General features: G+C 43.8%; 1 protein-coding gene across 7 annotated transcripts in view; it reads right to left on the bottom strand.

Moving 5' to 3' along the window:
• Nucleotides 1–21,474, bottom strand: part of Ubp1 (upstream binding protein 1) — a 46,772-nt gene extending 25,298 nt beyond the window's left edge. For 2 of the 7 annotated variants that reach the window (XM_050139271.1, XM_050139277.1), the window contains exons 1-3: nt 20,851–21,329; nt 9,127–9,278; nt 2,412–2,488 (exon numbers count right to left, since the gene is read on the bottom strand). In XM_050139271.1, the coding sequence (XP_049995228.1) occupies nt 2,412–2,488; nt 9,127–9,278; nt 20,851–21,230 (609 nt within the window). In that variant the 5' untranslated portion in view covers nt 21,231–21,329. Of the gene's footprint in view, nt 1–2,411; nt 2,489–9,126; nt 9,279–20,850; nt 21,330–21,394 lie in introns of those variants that run through there. The other 5 variants (XM_050139276.1, XM_050139274.1, XM_050139273.1 and 2 more) reach the window with 5 other exon arrangements.
• Between the last annotated feature and the right edge of the window lie 381 nt (nt 21,475–21,855).

Here is a 21,855-nt window from a genome sequence, read left to right as displayed (position 1 = left end):
GTAAACAGAATAGAATTCTGGGCGGAAGAGGAAGTGAGGTCAGACTCTGCTCTGCTCCCGGACAGGATGGACGGAGGCTAGAATCTTCCCGGTAAGCGCACCTTGGGGTGCTTACACACATCATTAGAAATGGGCTAGTCCAGGTGCAAGAATTAGCCTGTAAGGGCTAGAGTTCATGGGCCAAGCAGTTCTTAAATGAATACAGTTTGTGTGTTGTTATTTCGGGCATGAGCTAGCCAAGCGGCCGGGGTGTTGGGGACGCAGCCCCGCCGCTCTTATTTCAACAGTTACTGAGTTCAAAGCCATCCTGGGCTGTATAAGGAGTCTTAGGTCAGACTAGGATCCAAAGTTAGACCCCATCATTCATAAATAAAAATCAAACAGATATAGCACATCAAATATGTTCAACTCAACTTCTATACCACCTCTGGCAATATACCATTTAAGTCCCAGGTGCCTCCAAATTTAAGTTGTACAAAGATCACAGGGCCAATAAATCTTAAAAGATGTGATTTTTTTTTCAATAAATTCATAGGCATCCATGTTCTCTTTTGTTATTTTGTCCCATCGCAACCTGTCTCCCTCACCAGGACTAAACCCAGGGTCACTGAGCTAAATCCCCAAACCCCTCATCCATATTCTTAATTCTACACCCTCAGGATATAATTGGGTATATTCTAACATATTTAATAGAAGAAAAATCATACAAGTGGCTTATCAACTGAATGGTGAGCTAGAAGTAAAATCTCTTAAATGAACTCTTTCTCAATCAATGAACTCAGTGTTTATATAAACTAGTGATGGAGGTGGGTCTTGTATCTTATCTGTTGCTTTCATTGGTTAATAATAAAGAAACTGCCTCGGCCCTCATAGGACAGAAAATTAGGTAGGTGGAGTAAACAGAAGAGAATGTTGGGATAAAGAAGCTGATTGATTGAGTCGCCATGATTCTCCCACTCCAGACAGATGCAGGTTAAGATCCTCCCTGGTAAGCCACCTCATGGGCTACACAGAATATTAGAAATGGGTTAGAACAATATGTAAGAGCTAGCCAATAAGAAACTGGAACTAGCCGGGCCAGGCAGTGTTTGAAAGAATACAGTTTCTGTGTAATTATTTCGGGCATAAGCTAGCCATGCGGGCGGTCGGGTGCCGGGGACGCAGCCCCGCCGCTCCCTCAACAAACTAGTGTGATGTCAACAGGACAGAACCATCTGGTTGGTTTTGGAAGCAGCTCCTTCTTTTATGGACGGCCAGTTGAAGGCGTAAGTCACAAACAAGGCAACACCAGTTTGGAGTTATGATTAATAGGGTGTTATTTATTTAAAGGGGAAAAAAACTTACAGATCACAATCCCAGACAACAGCCATCTGCACAACCAGGAAGGGAGTCTAGTCTCCAGCGGAGCAGGAAGAGAAGAGAGCGAGCAGAGGAAATAGCCGCTTTTTTAAAGGGAGAGAGACCACGCCCCAATGGGCTGGTATCACAGCAGTTATTGGTTGGAGGGGCGGAAAGACCTCCCGCAACACCTCCCCCTTTTGTTTAAGTAAGAGAGTTCTAAACCTACTATGAAATTATACACAATAAGTATATAACTAAAACTGAAAAGAGTTTAGTTGTTGTGATGGGTTTTTCTATACATAACTAAACTAACTTTTCTGTTTCCTGGTTCCCAACAACTGTTAATTTCCATGTCACATACAAATAAGCAAAATATAGCATAAAAAGCCCAAACTTCTAAAATAGTAATTTTTCTAAAGAGATATTTAAAAATTTTTTATAAAGAAGCTTGCATCAATGGCTCAGAGGATAAGGTGCAATTTCCAGATCCTGATGTGAGAAGGTCACTTGTCAATCTGTTGTTTCATTGGTTAATCAATAAAGAAAACTGCTTGGCCTGATACGTCAGAAAATTAGGTAGGTAGAGTAGACAGAACTCCTGGGAATGCTGGGAAGAAGGGAAGTGAGCCAGACGCCATGCCTCTCCTCTCCAGGGCAGATGCAATGAAGCTCCAGCCCAAAATGGACACACACTAGAATCTTCCTGGTAAACCACCACCTCGTGGTACTACACAGATTATTAGATATGGGTTAAAGCAAGATATAAGAGTTAGCCAGTAAGAGACTAGAGCTAATGGGCCAAGCAGTGTTTAAAAGAATACAATTTGTGTGTTGTTATTTTGGGGCATAAGCTAGCCAGGCGGCCAGAACGCAGCCCGCAGCTCCTTCTACAAGATCCCCTGTGGTAGAAGCAGAGAACCGACTCCCTCCATCCTCAGGGTGCTGTGGTGGTTGCACATGCACAAATAAACACATATTTAAAAAACAAATAAAAAACCTCTTGCATGACAACAGCCATTTTTATTCAATCACCACAGAACCCATTACAAATTAAAACAGACTGTCCTTACCTTTACTAATTTTCCACTGATCTCAGGCATATCTCCCATTTTGCGATTATCCAGCATCCGAATTTCATAAGATTGGCCTAATTGAAAGGAATTATGTATCAAAAACAATCCATGTAAAGAACATCACTCTATTCTACATAACTTAATGGTCCCTCAAGATATATAACTACATGACATTAATTAATGTATCGAAATAAGCATATTCAAGTTGATCTTTCTTTTTCCCCCCCCCCTAAGAAATAACACCATTCTGTCCTAATCACAAATGAGATTGTCAATTCACTTTCATTGGCCATCTCCTGGACTTTTTTTTTTTTCTTTTTCAATTTTCTCAAGACAGGGTTTCTCTGTAGCTTTGGTGCCTGTCCTGGAACTAGCTCTTGTAGCCCAGGCTGGCCTTGAACTCACAGAGATCTGCCTGCCTCTGCCTCCCAAGTGCTGGGAATTAAAGGCCTGTGCCACCACTGCCTGACTAGAGACAGGGTTTCTATGTCTAGCCCTGGCTGTCCTCGAACTCACAGAGATCCACCTGCCTCTGTATCCCAAGTGCTGGGATTAAAGCTGTGTATCACCACCACCAGGCATGAAATCCACGTTTTAAGCTATAATTCATGGGGTTTCAAATATGTTCAGAGCTGCACAACTATCACTACTACCAATTTTAGAGCACTTATCTTAAAACAGTCCAAACACAGTGTAATCAATTCCTATGCTCCCCTGTCTATCCCCCTAAACCTCTAGACAATTACTAATCCACCTTCTTAGGGACTTGCATATTACAGATATTTCACAGAAGCAAAAACATAATATGTGGGGTTTTGAAGGTTGCCTTCTTTCAATTAATGTAATGTTTTTCCTTTCTATGGCCAGATATAATATTCTACTGCAAGAACAGACCAAATTATTTCATCTGCTCATCAAGTGATGTATATTTCGTATTGTTTTCCAATGTGGGGGGGTGACAATAAATGGTATTGTGAACATGGACAAAGTTTTTTGGTATGGACCAAGACCAATTTTGATCTGGAAGCCTCTCTGTGTTACTAAATCTAAGTCATATTTGCCCACTATGTCATTTGTACACACACACACACACACAATTTCTGCACGCTGATCTAGAGCACTTAGAAAATTAGGGATAAGCTGCTACAAAAAATTAACCCTGAGGAGCTGGAGAGAGATGGCTCAGTGTTTAAGAGCACTTATTGTTTTACCAAAGGGTCTGAGTTTGGTTCCCTGTACCCATGTCAGTTGCTTACAACTTGTTCTAGCTCCAGGGGCAATAGCACTCACATCCACATTACCTACAAAGACACACATATGCATGCACATAGTTAAATGTACCCAAATTAAAAAAAAATACTACTTCTGGCTTGTTATTAATAACAATGACGTTATAATTTGGTATAAACTGCCAGCTGAATTGTAGATTTTAACTACCAACACCTTACCAATCCTGTGGGCCTATAGAAAAGTATGCAAAGGAGACACTAGACCAGCAGTTCTCAACGTGTTGGTCATGGCCTCCTCAGAGGTCGAATATCAGATATCCTATATATCAGATATTTATGTTAACAACTCATAATAGTAGCAAAACTAGTTATTAAATAGCAATGAAACAATTTTATGGTTGGGGGTCACTGCAACATGAGAAATGAAATTAAAGGGTCGCAGTATTAGGAAGGTTGAGAATCACTGCTCTAGATCATAGAATTATCAACACAAGGTTACCAATATAGGCAAATCACTTGAAAACTGGTGAGGAAAAAACAGTTTAATGGTGTAGGTGGTTCTTCTGTTTGTGTGTTGCTTTCATTGGTTGAATAAAGAGACTGCCTTGGCTTTTTGATAGGGCAGCCTTTAAGTGGAGTAGACAGAACAGAATGCTGGGAAGAAGGGAAGTGTGGCAGACACCATGAATCTCCGGCCTGAGTCGGAAACAGGTTAGAATCTCTCCCGGTAAGCCACGACCTCATGGTGACGTATAGATTATTAGAAATGGGTTGAATAAAGATGTGAGAATTAGCCAATAAGAGGCTAGAGCTAATGGCCAGGCAGTGATTTAATTAGTACAATTTCTGTGTCATTATTTCAAGGGTTAAGCTAGCTGGGCGGCCGGGAGCTGAGACACAGCACATCGCTCCTCTTACTACAGATTGGCGCCCAACGTGTGCATAGTGCATTACTGAAATATTCCTTAATTTTTAGACTATTCCTTAAATTTGTCCGTCATACTGAAAGACTAATAAAAACATATATGACAAGAACTTTAAAATTTTTAAACTAAGACACAGATTGCAACATAATTAACAATGAGTCTTGATTTTGAAAACAGTAACAATTTTTTTAAAAAGCATAGATGCAGTTTTTAAAAAACAAATCATTACACACATAAAATTACATTGAGCCTCACAAGAACTTAGGGAATAAAAGTTTTGTTTTAATTATCTGATTATTCAAAAATGTTGAATAGGAGAGGGAGTGGGAACTTGGATTGGTATGTATAATGCAAAAAAGTTTGTTTTCTTTTTTAAAAAAATAAATAAATTTTTTAAAAAGGGGAAAAATGTTGATTAAAAAGTCAACACTGGCAGGGTGAAGCAAGACTGAGAGCTGCAGGCCAGCCCGAGCTACATAATGAAACACTGACTTGAAAAAGTCAAGTGGGCAGGCCACGTGGAGGTGGCACTCGCCTTTCATTCCAGCACTTGGGAGGCAGAGACAGGCGGATCTCTAAGTCTGAGGCCAGCCTGGTCTATAAAGTGAGTTCCAGGATAGCCAGGACTGTTACACAGAGAAACCCTGTCTTAAAAATCAAACAAATAATAACAACAATAATAAAAAGTGAAGTGGGCAAAGAATGATTTCATACCAAGGCAGACTAAATAGTATCTCTAGAAAGCAACCTGCATGTACCTGTCAGTAAGTTAAATTGCAGATCTTTAGACTCAATTTTGTGACTAATCAAAGGGGGAAAATACAAGAGAGGGACTATTTTAACTTGTGTTACCCTCAAAGGGCTGCCTGTCCAACTCAAGCACTCACAAAACCACCAACAAATGCCTGACATTCCCCATGGTAAACACCAATAAATCAAAAGGGCATGTGAACTTTAAAAAAAAGAAGAAAAGAAAAGGGGGCAGGGAATGCCAATTGAAGACCAAGAGAAGTCAGTCAGCACCCATGAGAGAAACAGAGTGCTGTTCGTTCTAGCATGTGTTCATAAACACTGAGCCATCTCCCCAGCCCCTACAGTCTGAATTTGCCTTCCACACTGTGGTATTTTTCTTCTTTGGGGGTTTAGTAACACAAAAGAACTGCCATGGTTGAAAACTGCTAGTCAGGTGTGGTAGTGCACACCTTTAATCCCAGCGCCAGGGAAGTAGAGGTGGGCTGATTTGAGTTCAAGGTCAGCCTGGTACACAGCACAGTCCCCCACAGCCAAGGTTACACAGAGAAACCCTTTCTCAAAAACATAACAAAAACAAACAAACAAAAACCCCTGAAAGAAAACACAACTGCTAAGTGCTAGGTTGAGTCCACAGCCTTACCTACCTCTAAACTGGCCTTTCTCACATGGATTCCAAAGACAATGTCTATGTGATGTGGGAACTCCTTCAGCCAATAGCCTTTAAGGTACTAGCCCACTTTGGGCATGGTCTTATGTAATCTAAGTGCTGATGAAAAGTGTGAGCAGCCCTCTTTTCTGCTGGATTTGGTTCCAGTTCTCAGGGCACAAAGGACAGCAGATAGCTATCCTTACTGTGAGTTTATCCCCAAATAAATAAATCTTTGTTATATTCCATTCTGGACTATTATGGATCTCTTTGGTACTACTACATCCATGTAGCTGAGTTTAAGCATATAAAAAATTTAATTTATTTTTCTTTAATGTGCATGAGTGTTCTGTTTACTTATTTGCTGGTATCCAAAGAGAAAGACTACAACAGATCCCTGGAACTGGAATTATGAATTGTTGTAGCAGGTGTGTGGATACTGGGAAGTAAACTCAGGCCCTTCCTCTGCAAGAGTATCAAATGTTTTTAAGGCTGGAAAGTCCAGCATGTGGAAGACAGGGGCAGGCAGATTTCTGTGAATTTTGGGCCAGCCTGATCTATACAGTGAGTTCCAGGTGAGTCAGGACCACAAGTGAGACCCTATGTCAGAAAAAGAGCAGCAAATATTCTTAATGGCAGGGCTACCCATGTTCTATCCTCTTATTTCTACAGTCATGACTTTTAGTACCAAAATTAAACAAAAGGAAATGCACTGTGGAATAAAAGTAACTAAAAACATTTTTTCTAGAGTGTACAATATTATAATATAATTTTAAGTCAATAAACGTGCTATTATTTCCTAGAGCCTAAAACCTATTTGCAAAGTAGCTAATATTGGTTAATTAGCATTCATAGCAGAATATTTTCCAAATAGAATTCAGCTCCAAATGAAGAGTATTTGAGTGGACAAAATCATCTTTCCAAGGTTCTTTTTGCTTGCAGAATGAGATGATACTCCAGTGGCTACGAGGAACTAACCACCCAGAATGCAGCAAGGCAGATCAGGTCTCATGGATTCCCTTTCTGAAGACTAAGCTCCCTGGCAAAAGGTGATTGAACCTAGTCAGACCCGGCTCAAAGGAGAACTGGTTACTCTAGGCTGGACTAGTTTCTACTCCAAGATCAAAATCAGGGACCTAACTCTTCTTATAGACAGCTACTCAGACATAACTGGCCAAACACAAAATTGCAGTTTTTAAACTCTGTACTCCTATAGTTTGAAAACACAACTCCTCCCACCCAGCTAAGAATTTTTGTTCCAATTTCTGCTACCTAAAGTTTCCTCTTTCTTTTGTTTTCTTCTCATTACCCAATGGTGCAGGCCTAAAAATAGCTCCAAAAGGCAGGTGAGCATGAGCCTAAGGGGAGCTCCCAGTAAATAACCAATCACAGCATCAGCTCCTGGATACCTGCCAACTCTCCTCTGAATGCTGTCCTTCAACAGGTGGAAATGGGGAGCTCAGCAGTGGAACACCTGCCCTGCATGCATGAAGCCAGCATTTGATCCCCAGCAATGCAGAAATAGAAAGACAGATAAACAGGAGTCAGGGGAAGTCCATTTATTTCCCCAAATATTTAAAGTTTAAAAAAAAATAGTGAACTGTGAGGGACATAGTGGCACACAGTTTTAATCCCAGCAACTGAGGCAGAGGCAGGCAGAGTTCTGTGATTTCAATGCCAGCAAGGTCTACACAGTAAGTTCCAAGAAATATACAGTGAAACCCTGTCTCAAAAGAGAGGGGCACCTGTGGTCCCCAAGCTAGTAGCAGCTTCACCTCAATTTACCAGGAATACAAGTTCCTGGTAGTGTAGTGGCACACACCTTTAACCTCAGTACTTAGCAGCAGGTAGACTCTTTGAGTTCCAGGCCAGTCAGAGATCTTGTCTCAGAAGGGAAAAGAGGAGAGGAGGGAAGGGGAAGATAGGGAGGACATGAGAAAGAGACAAGAAAAGTTCTTGGGTCCTGCCCCAAATGTGCCTCACTCTCAATCTCCCTGCAACTCTGAAACCATTCCCTTGTGTGGAAGTCAAGTACTGGTCAGGACTTTTCCCGATGCATTCAGAACTTTCTCATGGAGCAAGGTCCCGTTCTAGGTGGGCCTGCTGTAGAGTGTAGAACTTGTCTTATACCTACAGCCCTAGGCTGAATCCCAAGCATTCCAACAACAAACAAAGTACCTCTTACTAAAATAGTCAAGAAATAATCATGTTTTTCCTCAGTGCCTAAACAAATCTCAGGATTCCATCCCAAACACCAGTCAACTAACAGAATAAAATAAGATTAAAATGAACATCCTTGCCTTCATGCTGTTTCTTTTGAAAATTTCATGTCCCAACAAATTACTAAGTAAAATTACTTGAAAGTTAAATTTCCAATAAGTGAACCCCAAGTAAGTACTATATATTAAAAGCAAAGTAGGAGACCACACATGGGATTATTAAGGTAAAGAGCCTCATGATTCTAAATTCCCTAACAAGGGAAGTTACAAGCTATTCTTCCACTCAAACTCGAGATCTGCCTGCTTCTGCCTCCCAAGTGTCACTAGGCCCAGTTCCCGTCTACATTTTGTGATATTAGTCATAAATATAAAGCCTAAAACCTATTGTTTAATGAGGTAAAGATTCCATTTAGTGGCCAGGCAGTGATGGAGCACACCTTTAATCCCAGCACCGGGAAGGCAGAGGAAGGTGTATCTCAGAGTTTGAGGCCAGCCTGGTTCATAAAGCAAGTTCCAGGGCAGCCAGGGTTACAAAGAGAAACCCTGTCTCCAAAAACAAAAAAAGAAAAAACTGGGAGGTGGTGGCACACGCCTTTGAATCCCAGCACTCGGGAAGACAGGGGCAGGTGATCTCTGTGAGTTAGAGGCCAGTCTGGTCTACAGAGTGAGTTCCATGACAGCCAGGGCTATTTATACAGAGAAACCCTGTCTCAAAAAACAAAAACAAAACAAAAAATTCCACTTAGTGGCAGAAAAAGAACCACAATGTCCATGAAAGGACTGTTCCTGTACAACACTGCTGGCTCACAGAAAATGAGATTAAGCTTTATAATTTCAGAACCTAATTTTTAATTATTAACAGTCCCATAAGTTACAATACCAAAACAATCTTTAAAATTTTTGTAGATTTTTACATGCTATATGACAAACCATACTAACCTTGGTTCAAGTAAGTGAGAGTCTCGTCATGCAGTTTCACGGCTGGCGAAGTTGCAGCACACATCACATACTGAAAGGGGGGGTGCTTGGCCTCACCATCCAAGGAAAGGCTGGAATCTTCTTGCTTGAAAATGGGCAAGGCTAACACATCACTGAAAAACAAAATATTAAAACTGACCTTTCTTTGTGTTTCAGATATCATACATAAACATAACTCAGGGGTCATTACCATTCATTCAGTGTTCAAGATGGAACCCAAAGCTTTGCATAAGCTAGGCAATGAATTATTTTATTTAAAATGTAAGATAAACTGGAGGGTGGTGGTGCCTTTAATCCCAGCACTTGGAAGAGGCCGGAGATCTCTGTGAGTTCAAGGCCATCCTGGACAGCTAGGACAGTTACGTAGAAAACTACACCCGAAAAAACCAAAACCAAAAAAAAAAAAAAAAAAGTAAGATAAGAGCCTGGGTGGGTGTGGTGCATGCCTTGAAACCATACTACCACCACTACCCCAAAATGGAAAAAACAAGAAATGTTTTGTAGAATAAAACCACTATTAATGCTGATCTGTTTCATCTAAAAGATATTATAAGTCTCCCATTTTTCTAATGAGAGTACATGAGGAACACTCTAATGTTGGGAGTAGTGAGACCCCAGATCCTGAATTTCTTGTAACAACTTGTTTTCCCCTGATTTGAGTGCCTACAGCTGCTCTGAGCACAAGACCTTCAGGAGTTCCTGACCGGGAGAGTGGTTTCTAGTGGGTTTGGCTGGGGCGTGGCTATCTCTATATAATCTGCCCCTGAATACAATAAAGAGAGCATTCTTGGGGCTTTGGTATCAGTGTAAGAAGGTCTGCATGTCTGTCTGTCTTTGTGTCTGTAGTCTCAACCTCCAGCCCCTTGCCCAAAGCTCGGGAACTGGGTTCTAGCGCATAGAGCGTGTGCGACACTCTAAAGTAATAGCTAAAGCTCAGTGGAGGATACTTGCCAACCACACAAGGACCCTAAGCTTAATGCCCAACACCATCACAAACAACAAAAATCATCTGGAATTTTTCTTTTAAAAATCTGTAAACTTGCCAGGTGTGGTGGTACAGGCCTTTACTTCCAGTATCCAGGAGGCAGAGGCAGGTGGATCTCTGTGAGTTCAAGTCCAGCCTGGTCTAGCTTGCAAGAGTTACATAGTGAGACCCTCTCAAAATCAATAAAAAGAACAGTAAACTCTGGCTAGGAATATAGCTCAGATGGTAGAACCTGGGCCACATGACACCCTGTCCTAATCAAATAAAAAAAATTAAACCCCAGATTACCTTTATTTAAAAAGGAAAAAAGCAAATCCGGAGTGCCCAACTACCTGTTTTTAAAGCAGAAACTAAGACTGCTGCCAAAAGACAGGCCACACAGTATCATGGAACCACAAGAAGCACTGAATAAAATGGTGCTTAATAAAATGCTGCCAACAAGCCTGCTACAGCTGAGAACATAAAGCTTTTCGTCTAGTCCAAATCAATGACTTCAACAGCCAACTGTCTACTTTTCTCCCAGGAGTAACCTGCGTCTAGGGTCTTCTGGGACTGTCCACTTTGGGGGCACAGCAGGCTCTGTGTTTAGCAGCATCACTGAGTAGTGATAGTCATCTTTTAACAGTGTACGATTCCATTATTTTTGGTACATACTAACAGAGTCATGCAACCATTACCACTACCCAATTCTAGAACATTTTCCCCCTCAAAACGAAATCTCCTATTGAGTTGGGGAGATGGCTCAGAGGTTAAGAAAACTGTTCTTCCAGAAGTCCCGAGTTCACATCCCAGCAACCACATGGTGGCTCACAATCATCTGTAAGAGATCTGGTGCCCTCTTCTGGTGTGCAGGTATATATGCAGACAGAATAATAAATAAATCTTTTAAAAAAAAAAGAAATCTCTTATTATTGTAACTTCAACTGACCTAGGTTCAATTCCCAGCACCACATGGCAACTTACAACTGTCTGTAAATCCAGTTCCAGGGGATCCAACACCCTAACAAAGACATGCAGGCAAATACTAATGCACATAAAATTAAAAACAAATTACTTTTTAAAGATTTATTTATTTATTATGTGCACAACATTCTACTTGCATGTATGCTGCAGGCCAGAAGCCAATTACGGACAGTTGTGAGCCACCATGTGGTTGCTGAGAATTGAACTCAGGACCTTTGGTAGAGCAGGCAATGCTCTTAACCTCTGAGCCATCTCTCCAGCCCAATCTTTCTTAAACTTATATATAATAAGACTTTGTCTCAAAAAATGGGGAGGCTGTGGCTCAATAGTAGAACACTTGCCCAGCATACACAAGGCCCTGGGTTCAATTCCTGGTAAAAGATGAGGGGAGAGCAGAACAGAGACTGCTTGTGACCCCAAGCATTGAAGCAAGATCACCCCAATTTGATGGTGGTCTCGTCAGTAAGACCATATATTCCAAAAGAAAAAGATGGGACTGGAGAGATGATTAGTGGTTAAGAGTATTTGCTCTTGCAGAGAACCTGAGTTTGTTACCCAGCATCCACAGTGGCTGATTGCTGTTTATAACTCCTGTGACTCTCTCTCTCTCTCTCTCTCTCTCTCTCTCTCTCTCTCTCTCTCTCTCTCTCTCTCTCTCTCACACACACACACACACACACACACACACACACACACACACACACTAAATACAAATGTTTTCAAATTGGTGGGCAGTGGTGGCACACGCCTTTAATCTCAGCACCCAGAAGGCAGAAGCAGGCAAATCTCTGTGAGTTCAAGGCCAGCCTGAGTTCCAAGACAGACTCCAAAGCTACAGGGAAACTCTGTCTCCCTGTAGCCAAAACATACATACATACATACATACATACATACATACATACATACATACATAAAATTTAAAAAAGAAAATGATGACGAAGTTCCAATCAACACAGAAAACATTACAAATTAGATCATTTTATTCCTCTAAACCCACCATCAGCTTGCTTTCAACTAGGGTCCTAACAAAATCACACAAAGCCTAGCCCACGGGGCTCCTCATCCTCACCAAACCTTCCCAACTAACTTCCCAACGTGCCCTTTTCAGGGCTATTTCAGGGCTGGCTCTGCTCTTCTACAGGATGTCCAAACAGCTTATTTCATTTGACTATATTACAAGAGACTTGCAAGCACTCCCGCATTACTCTTGCTAAAACAGATCTGATAAGTTTGTGCCCTCCCTAGCAGAATCACACCCAAAATTGTTTACTCACTGTTATCTAATACAAAAAAGTCATATTTGCTGAGTCAATAAAACACTTAATAATTTAAGATTTTTAAACTATGTTAAGTCATATAGAACAGCTAATATTCGATTTTTGTAATCTTACAAATGGAGAGTCTTTTGAGTATTAAAGACAGACTCTTTTTAAATTTATTTGTTTTTATTTTATGTGTATGGGTGTTCTGCTTACATGATAGTTGTGTACTGTGTGCATGTCTGGTGCCCACAGAGGCCAGAAGAGGGCATCAGATACCCAGGAACTGGAGTTAGAGGTGGTTGTAAGCCACCATGTAAATTCTAGAAATGGAACTTGGGTTCTCTGAAAGAGCAGCCAGGGCTCTTAACCCCTGAGCCATCTCTTCAGCCCAGGACAGAATTATTAAATTGAACAAAAATAAGTAAATTTCATCTTTTAAAACTGGAACTTTTTTTGTTTTTGTTTTGTTTTGTTTTTTGAGACAAGGTTTCTCTGTGAAAACATTTCTGGCTGTCTTGGAACTGGCTTTTGTAGACCAGTCTGGCCTGCCTCTGCCTCCCAAGTGCTGGGATTAAAGGTGTACGCCACCACTGCCTGGCACAAGTGGAACATTTTTTAATGGAAGATACATGGATGCTAGAACAGATCGGATCCTACAATGTATCTACTGAATAGACACAAAATGCACAAAACCAGATAAAACTCTTGATAAGAAAAGCTGAACAATTTATACATTTAGCACTGGAGTTTTTACTTTAAAACCTTAACAAAGCTGGTCAGGTGTGCATGCCTGCCATCCCTACAGAGGCAGGGTCAGGAGTTCAAAGTTATCCTTAGTTACATGTGGAAATGAAAACCAGCTTGGCTACAGGAGACTGCCTTACAAAACAAAGAAACATACTGGGTGTGGTGTTCTACACCTGTAACCCCAGCACTAGAGGCATCAGAAATTCAAGGCCAGACTTGGTGACTACAGAGTGAGTTTGAGCTCAAGCCTGAGCTGTATAAGACCTTATATCAAGGGAGGGGAGAAGAAAAGATAAGCGCTAGAAACTTGATAAACTGACCTTTTGAAGAACTGTCAGGCTCCCTAAATATCTAGCAGTTCAGCTGCTTTCCAGGAGGATGGCTGGACCCAGCATGTGCTGAGTGTTGTATCCGCTTTCATAGCTTTGAATACAACTATAGTGATGGGGTGGTTTTCAAATACAAGTTAAAATTTGATGACTTCTTGGTGAGGAAGTAGTAAGTAAGTAATGAAAGCATATTTGGAAGGTGAAATTCTAAAGAATTCAAAAGACAAAGGGCTGGCTAAATGACTCATCCAGAAAAGGCCCTTGCCACATAAGCCTGGTGACCAGTTCAGTCCCCAGGACCCACATGACCAACCCCAACAAGCTGTCCTTTGATTTTCATGTGTGTATGGAATGCATATGTAGATATGCACTCACACACACAGTAATAAAAAATAATTAATTTTTCAAAATTAAAAAGACAAGAATAAAACCAAGATGAAAATAACAACATGGAGGCCTGAATTAACCAAACAATCTATACGCCAGCTCTGCCCCACTCAAACAAGAAATCAAACACATGAAGCAGATGTTCAAGTCCAAGACTACTGAGAGTTCCAGGCCAGCAAAGCAGGGAGGGCTTTAATATTACATATGAAATCAGGAAGTCATGGCGCACACTCTATAATATCATATATATAGTTGGGAAGTAGTGGCGCACACCTTTAATTCCAGCACTTGGGTGGCAAAGACAGGTAAATTTTTAAGCTTGAGGCCAGCCTGATCCAGGGAAGCCAGGGCTACACAGAGAAAATCACATATATTCTTTTTTTTTAAAAAAATAAATATTTAATGTGCATGTACACATGCACATACATGAATTTTATGTGTTCCACATGGACGCAGGAGCCCAAGGAAGCCAGAAGAGAGCACTAGATCCTCTAAATCTCCAGTAGGTGGCTGTAAGTCACAGTGCAGGTGTTGGGAAACTAAACCCTGGTTGTTGTCTGCAAAATCCCCAAAGCTTTCTCTCCAGACCCAAAGCCCCAACATACATTCTTTAAACAAGTACTTAAAAGCTAACTATCAGTCGGACTGTGGTGGCACATGCCTTTAATCCTAGCACTTGGAGGCAGAGACAGGCAGATCTCTTAAATTAGAGTCCTGCCTGATCCAGAGAGCAAGTTCCAGGACAGGTTCTAAAGCTACAGAGAAACCCTGTCTCAAAAAACAAAACAACACAACAACAACAAGAGAGAGAGAGAGAGAGAGAGAGAGAGAGAGAGAGAGAGAGAGAGAGAGAGAGAGAGAGATAACTATCTTGTACAGAAATAGGCTGGAATATAAGCAAAGTTCAAAAACTGAGCAAACCTGGAATGCAAAACAGTTTTTACCAAAAGATGCCTTTCCAGTTTGAAGATAGAATCACAGAGCTGTCATTATTTTGGCTACATTGTGGGTCTAGAATACTCCCCCTACCCCCCAAATGAACTGGACAGGAAAGAGTTAAGAGCATGGATGAAGTAGAGCAAGCTTCTGCAAGGATGCCTGCCACATTCATTTCTCTGGATGATCCAGGAAACAGCTAAATGTGGACTTAAGGTGCCCCTAGCCAGGTTAGGAAGGCTTCCCAGAATTTGACAAGTTAGTGAAAAGCCACAGGCATCAAATTGTTCCACGTAATTCCACAATGCCAAGACTCAAAAATAACCAAGCACAGAAGGACAAACAAGACTCTAGGAATAAGAACCCAAAGCAAAAACAACAGATGGCTTAACACCCAGTCCCAGACTCCTGTTTGCAGTACCCAGCTCTTTTGTCTCTGCTGCAGAGGACAGAGCCCTCACAACCCTCATAGGAGACTTCTAGCTAAGTGCAATCTTGTTAGTTTGAGCCAAAGAGAAGCACTTGTGGGAGTTTCAAAGTGGGGCAGGGAAAGGCATGTACAAGTAGTCAACACACAGGCTTTTGAGAGCGAGGTGCTGAGTCAGGAGCTAAGGGTGTCAGAGCCCCCTTCCCCAGCCCTCTCATCACCTCTGCTGTGGAAGGTTTCACTAAGCTCTCCACCAGAAACAACTCAGTGGTTTCCATTTTCCTGACTGGATACAGAAATGATTTAGACTTCAAACACTAGAATTATCAGACCCAAATTCGGAAATCATGCTTACCTAGCTTGAAGAAATAAAACTCAGGGAACAGAGACTTTCAAGGAGAACAAACGCATAGAATTCCCAGAATAGGAAATTAAGAACTGTGGCTGAGCATCAGATCTGACTGTGACTGGAAAGTTAGGGGAATGGAATGGGAGGAAGAAGCTATCCAGAAGATGGCAGAAAGGGGGAAGTAGAAATGGAGAGAGGGAAAAGACTGCAAAGGCTTCTTCTTCTTGTTGTCGGGGGAACACTGAGACAGGGTCTCACCATGTAGCTCTGACTATAATGGAACTCACTATGTAGATCAGGCTGGCCTCTCAGAGATCTGCCTGTCTCAGTCTCCTGAGTGCTTGCAATTAAAGGTGTGCGCCCCACCTGGCCAAGACTGCAGATTGCCAACTAGTTTATAGAGGCAGCATCTGGGAGCAACATCTGAAGACACAAAGGCTGAGCAAATTCCAATCCACTGTCTCAAGAAGTCCAAGTGACCAAACCAAGAGAAAGACTGTCACCCATGCCCAAGCACATTCAGACAACCCACAAGTCTTGTGTGTGTGCAGATGTGCTTTGACCTCCCAATATCAAGTAAGGGAGCCAGTTGGACACAGAAGCATTCTGAGGCTGGGAAGTCATCTAGGAAAGCGTGGGGGTGGGGGTGGTGAGCAGGAGCGGGGTAAAAGGTTACTAACTACTAAGTAGCATGAAGTTAGACTCAGCTAGGATCATGAGCCAAACACAACTAAAATAATCTCAATATTCCCATGTCTGAAAAAATTACATGTGCAAACAATTTTGCAAATGTTCTCATTGAAAAGAGCTAAACCTCAAATCTAGAATTCATTCTAGGTGAATTTTACAAAACATTTTTGTCTTTTAAAAAAAATAATTTGGGGGCTGGAAAGATGGCTCAGAAGTTAAGAGCATTGCCTGCTCTTCCAAAGGTCCTGAGTTCAATTCCAGCAACCACATGGTGGCTCACAACCATCTGTAATGGGGTCTGGTGCCCTCTTCTGGCCTGCAGGCATAAACACGGAAAGAATATTGTATACATCATAAATAAATATTTAAAAAAAAATAATTTGGGGGCTGGAAAGATGGCTCAGAAGTTAAGAGCATTGCCTGCTCTTCCAAAGGTCCTGAGTTCAATTCCCAGCAACCACATGGTGGCTCACAACCATCCATAATTGGCTTCTGGCCTGCAGTGTACATGCAAGTAGAATGTTGTGCACATAATAAATAAATAAATCTTTAAAAAGTAATTTGTTGCCGGGCGGTGGTGGCACACGCCTTTAATCCCAGCACTCGGGAGGCAGAGGCAGGCGGATCTCTGTGAGTTCGAGGCCAGCCTGGTCTACAAGAGCTAGTTCCAGGACAGGAACCAAAAGCTACAGAGAAACTCTGTCTCGAAAAATCAAAAAAAAAAAAAAAAGTAATTTGTTTTTAATTTTATGTGCATTAGTGTTTGCCTGCATGTCTCTGTTAGGGTGTTGGATCCCCTGGAACTAGACTTACAGACAGTTGTAAGTTGCCATGTGGGTGCTGGGAATTGAAACTAGGTCTTCTGGAATTAGCAGCCAGTGCTTTTAACCACTAAGCCATCTCTCCAGTGCCCCCCCCCCCTTTTTTTCCTGCTTGATAGACAGTCTCATGTAACTCATGATAGCCTCAAATTCACTAAAAAGTAGCCAGGGACGGTCCTGAACAACCAATCCTCCTGTCTCCACTTCTCAATACTAGGATTTCAGTGTGTGCCATGACTGGCTTCAGCTTTTGAGTAGTTGTTTCTACATCAGCCCTGGCTGTCCTAGAACTCGCTCTGCAGACCAGGCTAGTCTCAAACTCACAGAGATCTGCCTGTCTCTGTCTCCTGAGTGCTGGGATTAAAGGCATGTGCTACTACTGCCTGGCAAAATCTAAGATCTGAAGATCAATTCTCCAATTCTTTCCAGTTACTGTTCACAAGAGCTGTGGAAACAATCCCCTAATACACATTTTAAGAATAAAATTGCAAAAAGAAGGGGGGAAAAGGAAAAAATAAAGAAAAAGGAAAAAGAAAAAAAAAAGAAAGAATAAAATTGCAATCAGATGTGGTGGCACATTCCTTTAATCCCAGAGGCAGTCTGATCTCTGTGAGTATGAGGCCAGCCTGGTCTACAAAGAGAGTTCTAAGACAGCCAGGGCTACACAGAGAAACGAAAGAAAGAAAGAAAGAAAGAAAGAAAGAAAGAAAGAAAGAAAGAAAGAAAGAAAGAAAGAAAGAGAGAGAGAGAGAGAAAGAGAGAAAGAGAGAGAGAGAGAGAGAAAGAAAGAGAGAAAGAAAGAGAAAGAGAGAAAGAAAGAAAGAAAGAAAGAAAGAGAGAGAGAAAGAGAGAAAGAAAGAAAGAAAGAGAGAGAGAAAGAGAGAAAGAAAGAAAGAAAGAAAGAAAGAAGAAAGAGAGAGAGAGAGAGAGAGAAAGTATAAAGAATAATATTGCAGTATTAGGAAGGCATAAGCAGATCAAGTTTGAGGCCAGCCTGAGTAACACTGTAAGCTCCAAAACAGCCTTAAAAAAAAAAAAAAGAAAAAAAAGAAAAAAATAGTCGAAAAAAGGTTGAAAGGGCAGGGGTGAAAGAAAGATACATCTCAACTGGTAGAGTCAAGCTACACAAAGACCTTGGTCCAATCCCAGCAACACATAGACCAGGAAGTGGTTCACATCTATAATCCAAGCACTCTGGAAGTGGAGGCACTGGAGAAGCAGAAGTTCAAAATCATCCTTAGCTATTCAGTTCAAGGCCATTCTGGGATAAATGAGAATTTCCCAAAATGAATGAATGAATGAATGTGGAGGAGAAACGAAAGGTTTTAATACCTCACCTAAACTAATTACAGTGACTATTCCTATAATCCCAGCATTAAGGAGTCTATTGAAAGCAAATCTAGGGTACATAGTGAGCTTCAGGACAGCCTGGACAACATAGTGAGATTTTTGTCTCAAAAAGAAAAAAATTTGAAGAAAAAAAAATTTACCTAGTAAATTCAAGGCCTTTGGTTCAATTCCCAGAGCCATGAAATTAGAGACAGAATGAATTTAAGACATCCACAAATACAGTTTGAGCAAAATAAAAATGGCTTACACTTTAAAAAAAATAGCACAAGGAAACTTGCAGAAGTCTGTTTTCCTTCTATCGTATGTGTTCTAGAGCTAGAATGCATGTTCACAAGCTTGGCGGCAAATGCTGAGCCATCTCTTCAGCCCAAACAAAATTTTTATCAAGAGTTTTCCAGTAAGTTCAGATATGTTTCTTAAGCTATACGTGTATGTGTATGGTGTGTGTGCGCGCGCGGTGTGGGGTGTGTGCTGGTGTGTGTGTGTGTGTGTGTGTGTGAGAGAGAGAGAGAGAGAGAGAGAGAGAGAGAGAGAGAGAGAGAGAGAGAGAGAGAGAATGAAAATGTACCCAGACAGGACTCAAACTCAGATGATCTTCCTGCCTCGGCATCCCAAGTGCTGAAATTACAGACGTGAGCCACCACCTGAGGCTTCCTTTTTGAGCTTAACAGGTGTGAACAAGTAACAGAAAGGTAAGGCTTGCTTCCTATCAGATTCCTATACAGAACAAGCAGGCTGCTCCAAGATTCAGGGAAAATGGGGAGAGACAGCAAACCACGGAGAGGCCTATGGAAGACAAACGTCCCTCAGACTTTCTCCTTCTCAGCTCAATTTCATAATGTCTTATATGCGAACATTTTAAACTAAGGGTCTTGAAGGCACAAGATGTAAACTCTTCCTGATTTCGCAGAACCCAGATGAATGAGAATAAATAAACAAGACCCCCTCAGAAACTGCTATTTACTGTCAGAGATACTGGAAACTTTAGATTAAATGACACTGAGGGGAAAGGTTTTCCCAAAGAGTAGTATCATTACAGAGAACCACAAAGACGCCGGCATAATTTCAAGAGTAAGGTCAAGGGAAGGATATCACTAAGAATTAATTTTCTCTTCAGCAAAATAACCCTAAACACAAGTTAGCCAGTTGGCAGAATCACCAAAAACAAAACAAACAAACAAACAAATCACAAGTACAGTTCACAGAAGACCCTAGGAAAAAGTCAGGCTCTAGAAACTACCAAAAAGCAAGCTTTGCAGCTCGGCTCCGTTCATAAGCTCTCAAGTGGACAAGGGCACTCACTCCAGGAGGGTTTCCAGAGGGAAGCCTCCACTACAGCGGGGTCAGCCCGCGACTTTCAGTAGTTCAATTTCCTCAACAACCAAGACAGCTGTTCTAGAAAACAGTCCACCTCATCTAAGGCCCTCAAGTTACACAACTGGAGAGAAAGGAGGTGCCAAGTTTAGCAGAGACCAAATCAGGGTCAGATGCGAGCGAGCGACTTAGCTCTCAGTTTAGCATGCCTTCCTCCGCTGCTTTCCATGGGCCAAGAACCCTCCCCGCTGTTCTGAGAGTCCTCTGCGTGGGGCAGAGCCAAGCCGGACTGCTTCAGGGATGAGCTGGGACTTCTCCAGTCCAGTTCCGACCCAGGTCATCCCTCCTGGGGTATTAAGGCTCCCGTCCTCCCCTAGGAGGCAGCGGAGTTGCCCTGCACCGCACACAGCAGGCATCTGCTGAAAGCAGACAGCTATGCTTCCTTCACATCAGTTTCAAAGACCACTCCGTTTTTCCCTTCACTGGCTAAACCATACCCTACACAAGTCATATTCCCATATCAAAACAAAGGGCTTCCACTCTTTCGGGATAAGGAGCAGACATACTTGGCTCCCCTCTGCTTCAGCTTCTCCCGAGTATACAAAATGGAACAGCTGCTGAAGCAGGCAGCAGGGACTAAACTATTGTTTGGGGCACAACCTTAAAGCCCTCTCTACAAGTAGAAACAGCCCGAGGAGAGTCACTCTGAGAAGAAAGAAACCGAGAGTCGAGGGCCCAGCTTCGCAGCCACACAACCAGGAGACTAGACGGCGAGAAAGCGCGCTCACCAGTCCTCGGGGCTACTTTCACCCGTGACTTAACTCACTATCAGAACGGCTAGCGGCTGAAACGCCAAGGCCACCCCGGCAGACACGGCAGGAATGGCTGCCGTGTTTCCCCGTCCCAAGCGCTGCCTTTTTGTACAGCCGATCGCAGCTAAAAAGACTCGTAAATCAACTGGAGAGAAAGCACGTCTTCCCTCTCCCCCAGGCTCATCGGCTAGAGCGGCTTCCCCGAGCCGGAGCGCCGGGTCCCCGCCAGCCGCTCGGCGGCCACGGGAGCACGCGGGGGGACCCCGAGCCCGCGGCGCAGGCCCCGGCGGGCGGAGGCAGCAGCACCCCTTACCTCATGCTGTAGGCGCCGGCGCCCAGCTCCTGCCCGATGCCCGACAGGCTGGAGTCGAAGTCGTGCACCAGCCCGGACTCGATCACCTCGTCCATCTTGAGCACCCAGGCCATCTTCCGGCCTCGCCGCCGGCCCGCGCAGCGCGGCCTCCGGGTCCGGGGCGAAGGCCCCCGAGCTCCGCGGGAGCGTCCTGAGGGAGGGCGCGGGTGAAGCCTCCGGCGGCGCGACGAATGGTCACCAGCGGCGGCCCGGGACGCGGCCGAGACGAGAGCGGCCGAGGCCCAGCTGTCAGGGCTCAGCGCGCCGGCCAGCAGCTGCAGCGGGAGCGACCGGGCCGCCGGCCGCGCCGCCCTCCCGCGGCCGCCGGCCCCGCGCCTCATGCAGCCGTCCGCCCCCGGCGCCGCTCCCGCGGCCGCCGCCGCCCGCCCCGCCCCGCAGCCCCGGCTCGCATCCCTCCGGCACGCCCGTCACCCACACCCGGGCCGCGACCCCCAGGCCCTCTGCCCGCCCGCCCAGGCTCCAGCGCCCCTTCGCCCCGGCCAACCCCGCCGCCGCCGCTCCGCCGGCCCAGACGCAGCTTCGATGCGACTCCGGCTCCAGCTCGCTCACCGCTTCCGCCTCCTCCTCCGGCCCCGCCCAGGCCCCGCCCCCACGGCCGCTCCCCTCCCAGGCCCGCCCCGCGCGGCCCCGCGCCTCTCAGCCGCACAAGCCTGGGCCTAGCGGAACCGCCCGGCCCCCGCGGCGTCGCTGCCTGGCGGCGGAAGAGGCGTGACCAGAGGAGCGGCTCGGATGACTGACAGGTCTTCTGGGCAGTCACGGCGAAGCAGCGGGTCTTGACTCCCGTGAGCCTCTGCGCATCCGGCTGAGCCACCAATCAAAATGTTCTTCCCTTTGGCAGGACTCCGGGGACTAAATAGGCTGCCATAAAAAAGCACTGATTGGTCCGCACTGGGGGAAGTGGTTCCGGGTCGTACTTCCGCCGTTGCAGAGAAATACTTCGCCGAC

Source organism: Alexandromys fortis, unplaced genomic scaffold, assembly GCF_014885135.2.
Source record: "Alexandromys fortis isolate MF-2015 unplaced genomic scaffold, M_Fortis_MF-2015_v1.1 scaffold_36, whole genome shotgun sequence".
NCBI classification, from domain to species: Eukaryota; Metazoa; Chordata; class Mammalia; order Rodentia; family Cricetidae; genus Alexandromys; species Alexandromys fortis.
Note: the sequence above shows the minus strand (reverse complement) of the source record. Positions and strands in the feature narration are given on the sequence as shown.